This window comes from Bidens hawaiensis, unplaced genomic scaffold (assembly GCF_021521415.1).
Source record: "Bidens hawaiensis isolate Kalapana, Puna unplaced genomic scaffold, B.hawaiensis_p1.1 tig00019821_1, whole genome shotgun sequence".
Classification (NCBI taxonomy): Eukaryota; Viridiplantae; Streptophyta; class Magnoliopsida; order Asterales; family Asteraceae; genus Bidens; species Bidens hawaiensis.
This window is the reverse complement of record NW_027493017.1, coordinates 104,349-114,216: the sequence shown is the minus strand read 5'-3', so window position 1 is coordinate 114,216 and position 9,868 is coordinate 104,349. Positions and strand designations below refer to the sequence as shown.

At 35.6% G+C, this 9,868-nt stretch overlaps 1 protein-coding gene across 1 annotated transcript; it reads left to right on the top strand.

Annotated features, from left to right (window-relative positions):
- The first annotated feature begins 684 nt into the window (after nucleotides 1–684).
- On the top strand, nucleotides 685–1,526 carry LOC143559423 (uncharacterized). Its single transcript, XM_077048008.1, has 2 exons — nucleotides 685–801; nucleotides 1,128–1,526. Exons 1-2 carry the CDS (start codon nucleotides 685–687, stop codon nucleotides 1,524–1,526), a joined length of 516 nt encoding a protein of 171 aa, XP_076904123.1.
- The last annotated feature ends 8,342 nt before the right edge of the window (nucleotides 1,527–9,868 follow it).

Genomic DNA, 9,868 nt, shown 5'->3' with positions numbered 1-9,868 from the left:
ACAATTGGGTGAGATGTTTCATGAAGCATTTGATTGATTTAACATGATGATCAAGAATTTTCCTCGTCATGGTATTTCTCTTTGGGAATTATTGAATGTTGTTCATGAGGGGTTGTATAGGGAGGATGAGCGGGATTTGATGTTGACTACAAATGGTACATTTGGTACTGATTATGAGCAAGATGATTGGGCGTTTTTGGAACAAATGTCGATCACATAAAAAAGAAAGGCTCAATCCGGAAGAAGAGCAAGGCCGACAATTGGAAGACCGCCAGTACATGTCGTAGAATATAGAGGGTTGCAAACTACGAATAAGATATATGATGTATGTATTAGTTGTGGTGGATTAGGTCATGCAACGGATGCTCGTACGGTAGGTCAAGAACAAGTGGAAAGGGTAAATGCAATTCAAGGTCAAGGGGGAGGTGGTAGAAATTACAATATGAACTCAAACACCTACCACCCAGGGTTGATAAATCATCCAAGTTTTCGTTTTAGGAATTCGGCTGCCCAATCCAATCCGAATTTCCAATGGAATCAAGGGAATTTTTTTCCGCATAAACAATACAACAATCAAGAATATTTTCGACGAGGGAACAATCAAGGTTTTCAAGGAAATTTCAACAAACGGGTAGTGGTCAAAGTGGGTCTTCGAGTCAAGTGCCTTCTAGTGGAAATGAAGTCATGGATATGCTTAGGGTGATGCAACAAGACATGAAAAAGAGGAATCAACTTGATGAAGTTCACGTGCAAAACGATGAAGTTCGTGACAAAGCTATCCAATTGCCAAGTAACACCAAGGTAAACCCTTCTTGTAGTTCTTCTTGTAATGTTCCTATTAATCATGTTAGTGTTTTGAGAAGTGGTAAAGAATATAAAACTAACCTATCACCGGGTTTGGTTGATGGGATGGTTGAGTACATTAAGGGGGTTGAAAGTGACAAGGATGAGGCCTCACCCACAATTGTTTCTAAAGACCCAATTTTTGAAAAGGTTATTGACAAACTGTGTGTGGGTAAAATTTTCCCCCCTTCTTGAAATTATATTTTTCTTAGACGGGTCAACTAAAGCCGAAGTAAATGTGGGAGGTTTTCAAACAAGTAACGGTAAATCTTTCTTTTTTTAAGGCAATCAAGCAAGTACCCGCTTGTGCTAAATTTTTAAAAGAATTGTGTACCCAAAGGAAGCAACAAAAAGTTCCTAAACGGGGTGATTTGACTGAGTGGGTAAATGTGGTTTTGAAAGGAGATCTTCCTACTAAGCACCAAGAACCTGGAACGCCTTTAATTAATATTCAAGTTGGTGATTTTCAAATGTCAAGGGCGTTGTTAGATCTTGGAGCCAGAGTAAGTATTTTATCGGGGGGTTTATATGACCAGTACGATTTTGGTCCATTAAAACGGGTTGAGACAACGGTTGTTGTAGCTGATTTGTCCCATAAACTCCCCCGAGGGATTGTGTGGGACGTTATAGTAAAAGTGGATGAATTTTACTATCCGGTTGACATTTTGGTCTTGTACTACTAATCGGTTGACTCGACTCAACAACAAAATGTCATATTAGGTCGACCATTTTTAAACACCGCTCATCCTATTATTGATTGTCGATCGGTTATGGTTGATATGACTTTTGGAAATAGAAAGATGAGATTAAATGTTTTCACTAGCGGTTCTAATTTCTTATGTGGTGCTGAGTGTTTTATGGCAGATATACTTTACATGTGTGAGCCACATGATTATAAGGAAGACGCTTTGAAAGCATGTGTTTGTGATTTTTCTTAACATGTACGCCTTTGTGCATTGTGTGAACCGTATACATATAGATAGAGAGATTTTTATGAATTATTATTAGATGTTTTTGATGATAAGTTTTGGGAAACTAAATGAATGTTTAACCAATAAAAAAATTTATATGTGACGAACGAAAGTTAAAATAATTGAAGAAATGGGCCATGATGTTGTGTTGTTAATTTACATATGACGAAAGAAAGAAAGTTAAAATAATTGAAGAAATGGGCCATGATGTTGTGTAATAAGTGGAGTTAAAGGATAGTGTAATAAGTGTTCCTAGGCTTGGGTCCTTACGTTTTGTTTTTATCGTAACCTTTTGTTTTTATTTTTTCTTTTCCTTTATTTTATTCTTCTTGACTTAAATTTTTAACGAAATTTAGTGCTAGACCTTTAACTTGTTATTAACTTAAAAAGTGTGTATTCAAAACATCCAACTTTTCATATTATTAGACCTCAAAAGTGTGACTCGAGCCAACCACATAGACCATTTTTGTGATTTATAATAATAACAATGATGACTATGATGTTGTGATTTATAATAATAATGACTACTATGATGACAACGACGGTGATGACGACGACAATTATGATACAATTTTAGTATACACGCTTTAAGGGTGGACGGAGTGTTCACGAGAGGGTTGTGATGCCGTCGCGGTACTGGCGGGAACACCACCCCATATTAAACCGTAATATTACTGTTTAGAAAAATGATTAAACGATAATACTTAAATTAACTAGAGCTAGTTAAAAATGATTAGAGCGTAATATTCTCTACGTCTCCAACAATTCTAAAATTTTCGATACCAAATTCTCAATGCAACCGAACAACAACCCGAATTTAAAGTGTGGAGGCACTCGGTTTTAGGGTTGTAAACGAACCATACGCTCAGCGAAAAGTTCGTGAATCGTCCAGCATGAAGTTCATTTATGTTCGTTCGTTTAATAAATGAACGAACATAATTAAGAAATTTGTTCGATAAATTAAACAAAAACCCCGCATGTTCAAGTGTTGATATGGTCTAAAGTATACATATATTATATAAATATTTTCTACGATTTTAATAGTTTTGGGTTAGTTAGTTTAGTATTGGTTCAAATTGAGGTCATTTTTAATTAAGGTTTAAAAAGACATGAAAGTCACAATAACGAAGTTAGTTCCTGACGTCTTTTTGAAGTAAAAAGATTGAGTACTAAGGTTTAAAAGTTGTAAGTATGAGTACCAATGTTTTAATTTTGTAACAATGTTAGATTATAACTTTTACTTTAAATTAACGAAACTTACGTCAAATATACTACATTAGTATCACTCTAAAATAAACTACATTAACGAAATGTTATGCATTACATGTATATAGATTTATGAATGTGAAATGGCATGAACTATTTCAAGTGGGGACTATGGTTGTTGGCATCATTTATTAATAATAGCATCAATAATTCAAAATAATATGCAACGTGGGCCCGGAATAATTCAAGGGAAAAGTCTTTTCTGTAAAAAAAAAAAAAAAGTGTTGTTATGCGACACGATAAGACCTTATCGTGTACTTGTTAAAGACACGATAAGACCTAACGAAAAGAAGAAGTAACTGCAATTAGAAATTTAGAACGACAGTTAAAAAGAAACAAAACAAGGTCTCGTAAAAAAATAAATGGGTAGGATGCAAATTAGTAGGTTGACATGCTTGGACTTGTAATTAGAACGATGGTTAAAAAGAAAACAAAACAAGGTCTCGTAACAAAACTTGAATGACAATTAACAAAACTTGAATGACAATTAACTGAATACGAAATATAAGATAGAATTACAATTTTTGTTCTTTAAATATATCTGATTTATGGATCATTCTTTAAAATTTACTTACACCCGTTGTCCTTTAAAAGACAAATTATCATCGCTTTTAGTCTTTTACATTAACGATCATCTATTTCACCAATTAAGTGGCATCATTTGCTAGTAATGTGATAGACAAATAGGTAATTTCAACCCCTTTAATATTAAAATACAAAAAATGAAATTTAAAATGATTAAAATAAATAACTACCTTAAATCTTATGCAGATTTGATTCGAGATAAAGCGACGGGGAAATCAGGGATTACGGATAATCAGTAACTAATGCTAAAAGGGTTATCATTTGTTAATTCATAGCATTTGTTGGTGTTTTTGGTGAAGTTGTGTTTTCCGGCGATTAATCCCAAATCTCAAAATCTCACTTGAAAATCGCACAACTCTTTAATTAATCTGACCCTAATCCTGATAGTTTGAAGCTATGTTTTCCGGCGGACTTGCAACTATGACGAGGATGGGTCATGGTGGTATTTGTTGATATGTTGTGTTTCACGTTCAAGGGAAAGAGGTAGATGTGAGGTGGGACCACACAGCCTCGTTAAATTATCTATATCTATATTATATATAAAGCAAATACCAAGGACCTTTTAAAATTTAAGTGGTACAAAACTATTTGCTTCATGTACAATATGCATTGCATGTTATTTTGAGAATTCTAGTGTAAAATGGTCTTTACATCACCACCATTTTCAACGTAAACTTTAATTTAAAAAAAAAATAAATACAACCTTGGTCCCTCAACTTTACACACTTTTGGTAAATTTAAAGAAAAGTTAAACATTTAACCCTTATTATAAATTAACAACCCCCACGACCTATTTTACAAGCATAACTTTTTAACACGCCAATTTTTTTTATAAAAATTACATCATAAAAACGAGCATTTTATTTTCTTTAATGTGAGTATGGTATTGATATACTTTACAAATTTAAAAAAAATCAACATGTTATGTGATTACCAGTTAAGACGGCAAAGAGTCGAACGTGTTGGAATACCGTATGCCCGAGACACATAATTGGGTTAATGTGGCTAGCCGTGTTTGATCCAAGTCGGGTCATACCCAATAACGAGTTAGACACACACCAATTATGTATTTGTTAAGATAAGATCTATAAGACAAATACAGAACACGACACATTCAGAAAATCGGGTTCTGAATACTTACTTAAAAGTGTTAAATAAATTAATTGGTTAATTTATTTATTCAAATAATTATTATTGGAATGATTATTTAACTATGTGTTCTTTTATAAAATGGTTTATAAAAGATGGGGTGTTTATATATTTTATAAAGTATAAAATATATTAAAATTAAAAAATATATATATATATATATATTTTGGGGCCGGTTTTAGGGTGGGCCCCTCATCCCAAAGATTTGGTCAAACTTTGTCATGGTTTTGGTGGAGCTTGAGTGATCTTTACTTGACCAAAAACTAACACAATATATGAAAAGATTTGATCATGTTTGAATGGGAATATATATATATATATTAAAACAAGTAACAAAGAGGACTTTCAAGTAAGCAAACCAACTTTTCTCTCTTGTTCTTCTTGGTTCGGCCGAAGAAGCAAAAGGAAGAGGATTCGGTTTTCGGTTTCAAGTGTTCAAGCTCCCTAACATAGCTTGGTGTGTATTGGAGGCTCGGGGTACGAACCATTTGAGGTTTTCTCCTTGAAAGCTAGCCAAGAAACATCATCATCTTCTTCAACCATCAACTACATCTCTTAAAGGTTTAAGAACGTAAGTTTTACAAGCTTTGATAGTTTAGTTTTTCCCGAATTATTTGATCCTTAGTCTCGGGTTTCTAATCTTAAGATTAATGGTAATCTTGAAACAAGAATAAAGGATTATTCATAGATTAACACACATATGAACTTGTAGTGATTTGGATATATGTACATAAAGTTCAAAGATAATCACGCTTCCGCCTTAATTAATGACTAGTTAAATGGTTAACTAAGTTTAAAATATCCATAGAAGCCCAACAAATGGCATCAAGAGCCGGGATACGGGAAACTAAGCTTCGGGTTTTCGGTTTTATATTTTTCCCCTCGAAAGATTTTATACAAAAATTAACATGCATGATTTTTTTTGTATTTAATCTTGTTATAATTTTTGGCTTTGTTCAAAAAAATAAAAATAAAAAATATAAAACCGAGTAAATGGGCCGAAGCCCAATTCGGGTGATATTGGGCCAAAGCCCACTTGTTTTGGTTAATGGGCTAACCGAAAAAAAAAAGGGGGAGAAAGTGAAATGGGCCGAAGCCCATTTTTGGTTAAATGGGCCGAAGCCCATGAGACTTTCTATTGGGCCGAAGCCCATGTGTTTTGCACATGTGGGCCGAAGCCCATAATCAAATTATTGGGTTGGACTAGGCCCGATAAGGTCAAGGGGTTTTGGAACGGGTTCCTAAGACATAACGGGTTATGTTTGTTAAAACTAGATCGAGCCGTAGACCAAATGGATGTTTGTTGTGATTGTTATTAATTATTCAAAGTTTCGGTTTGTAATAATTAATTGGGGGTAATTTTGTAATTATTTATTCATATGGGTATGTAATAAATAGATTATTTGTAATATCTTTATTTTATAGAATAAAAAATGTATTAGTACATTTGGTTTTGTAAAATTAAAGAAGATTGCAAAATTGGAAGTTTGGGCCTTATTGGGCCGGGTATGGTGATAATGGGCCTCACAAGCCCATTAAAGGGATTCAAGCCCAAAAGGACCTAAGCCCACCAATTGAGCCCAAATGGAAGCTTATGGAAGCTAAGGCCCAAGTTCAAGCCCAATGGATTACAACGGGGTTGAAGAAGATGCTTGACGCATTTGGATGCGGGATCAAGTGGGAGCTACAACATCCATGTGTCGTGTGTCCCTTAGGATCGGACCTAAGACACACACTTGTTTCGGCTAACAAGTGTGGTCTAACTTAGTGGCTCGTGTCTAGTATAATTGTGTATGCTTGTTAATTGATTGTTTGATTATGTGGTTGTTAGATATTAGGATATCAACTTCGTTACATAGAATTAATTAACAAAGCATAAAACGGGTTCTAACAATTATCGGTAATCACGTGACACGTAGTTTAATAAAATGGATTTATTAACTAGCCGTCTCACGCCCATAATAAAATGGTTTTATTATAAATTAGAATTTTGAAAATGGTTTCAAAATAATCATGTTACTAAATGCATGTTAGAACATGATTTAAAGTTTTACAACTAGAATTATTAAAACTAAAAATCCCTTTTAAAATTAAGGATAACAAGTTAAACACCATCCTTTTGTATAACGCTTAACATATTAGTAAGCTCTTAGTGGGAAAAAGGTCACCTAACCGCGTAGAGTAAATTAATATGTTGAGGTAATATTGGCATATAAATGGGAAAAAGGTCACCTAACTGTTTGTATGTTGATATTACAAGTTGATACAAGTAGGACGACTTAAATTAGAACCATGTGAAGAGGGTCACCCAAGCATAGGGTCTAATAGGTGTTGATGGGATAAACATGCCGACACGAAATATGATTTCGAACCGGTCCCATAAACTCTAGAAGTTGCAAAAGGGTTTGCAATTGTTATGAATAACTACCTTGATAAACCGACAATGGGAAAAAGGTCACCTAACCGGAGTCGGGTTTATCGTTGGATTCTAGATTTTAATTATTAATTATATTTGGTATATATAAAAGGGTATTAATAATTAAAATAAGTAAAACACTAAAATGAACTTAATTAAAATTCTGCAGATGGCCGCACACGTCGACGACAACATAATCCCTAACGTCCAAAATGTATCTCTCCGATCTATTCTCGCTAAAGACCGTCTTAATCACAATAACTTTTCGGATTGGTTCCGAAATTTAAGGATTTTTCTAAAACAAGAAAAATTATATCATGTTTTAGAAACACCTATCCCCAACGAACCGGAAGAGGGAAGTGAGGTCGAATACATGAATTGGGTCCAACACACGGAAGATTCCATTCAAGTGTCATGCATCATGTTGGCGACTATGGTTCCCGAAATCCAAAAGGATTTCGAAAACCATAATGCGTACTACATGATTACTCAACTTAAGGAAATGTTCCTTAAGCAATCGAGGGTTGAAAGGTTCGAAACGGTTCGAGCCTTGCATGCATGTAGAATGGATGATAATCAACCAGTTTCAACTTATGTACTTAAGATGAAAAGTTACATTGATCGCCTCGCCAAGCTCAATTGTCCCATCTCAAAAGAGTTAGCAACGGATTTGATCCTTAACTCTTTGTCGAAAAGGTTCGACACTTTCGTGTTAAATTATAACATGAACGGGTGGGACAAAAACATTGGAGAACTTCACTCAATGCTTAAAACAGCCGAGGCGAGCATGGGTAAAAGGGTTTTACCCGTGTTTGCGATCAATGAAGGTGGATCCAAGAATCGATCTCAGCCCAATCCTAAGGCTAAGGTAGCAAAAAGAAAGGGTCCCCCTGTGCATCTTAAGGGTAAGGGCAAGGCACCGGTTATGGCAAAGAAACAAAAGGTTGTGGAACCGAGGGGTCATAAGGATGATCCTTGTTTTGGTTGTGGGGAGACCGGACATTGGAAACGCAATTGCCCGGTCTACCTAAAAGAGCTAAGAAACAAGAGGAATGCGGGGCATGCCTCGGGTAATGTCTTTATGATTAATATTGAGCTAAATCTTATTTCTTCTAACACATGGGTATTGGATACCGGATGTGGAACTCACATTTGCAATTGGTTGCAGGGGTTCAAAAGGAATGAAGACTTAAAGAAGGGAGAAGTGAGTCTTTTCATGGGCAACGGTGCAAGGGTGCACGTGGTCGCTAGAGGAGACTTCACTTTATCGCTTCCAAGTGGTTTGGAAGTTGTTTTGAGGAATGTTTTGTATGCTCCTAGTTTGACTAGGAACATTATTTCCGTGCATCTTCTTAGACAATGTAATTTTGACTTTAAATTTGTAAAATCAGAAATGCATGTATCATCTAATGGTATCTTTTATTTTAAAGCTGTACCAAACAACGGTATTTATGAATTGGTTCATGATAATACCTCAAATGGCTCATTATATCAAACTTCCACCAAAAGACTCAAAAAGGATTTGAGTGATTCCTACATTTGGCATTGTCTTCTTGGACACATAAACAAGAATCGTGTAAATACTCTCCAAAAGAATGGTCTTTTGAAAACAAACGAGTTAGGTTCGATTGATGAGTGTGAATCTTGTATTCAAGGCAAGATGACCAAAGAACCTTTTAAAGGTACAAATGAAAGGGCTAAGGACTTGTTAGGTATCATACATACGGATGTATGCGGACCTCTCAAGCCCACTAGTAGGAATAGTGAAAGGTACTTCATTACCTTTACCGACGATTTTAGTCGATATGGGTATGTGTATCTAATGAAACACAAACATGAAGCCTTTGAAATGTTCAAGGAATTTCAAAATGAAGTACAAAATCAGCTCGACCGAACAATCAAGGTACTCCGCTCCGATAGAGGAGGCGAATACCTAAGTGATGCTTTTCAAAGTCATCTTAGAGATTGTGTAATTGTTTCACAGCTCACTCCTCCTGATACTCCTCAATATAACGGAGTATCCGAGAGGAGGAATCGAACACTGTTGGACATGGTTCGATCAATGATGGAACGAAGCTCACTACCACCATCATTTTGGGGATATGCGCTACTTACAGCAGCTCGTATTTTGAATATGGCCCCGACCAAAAAGGTGGATCGAACACCCTATGAAGTGTGGCATGGAAAGGTTCCATCCCTTTCATATTTAAGGGTATGGGGATGCAAAGTTTATGTTAAACGTGACACCCCAAATAAGCTTGAGGCTCGATCCATCAAGTGTATCTTCATAGGATACCCAAAGGATGATATAGGATATATATTTTATGATCCTAGTGAACAAAGAGTGTTTGTTTCACGCAAAGGATACTTCTTAGAAACTAAGTTCCTTATGGAAGGACCTAGTGAAAAGAGAGTGGAACTTGAAGAGGTTCAAGAATCACTGGATGATACACAGTTGGTCGATACTAGCTTTCAACACGAGGATGTTGAAGGTGATCAAATGGTTGATCATACACACGTTGCTCGCAGATCTAGTAGGGTTAGTCAACCTCCCGAGAGATATGGATTTCTCGTGGATGATTGCTACTTGGTCGATTCGGATGAACCGATCTCCTACAAAGATGCTATGTCACAACCC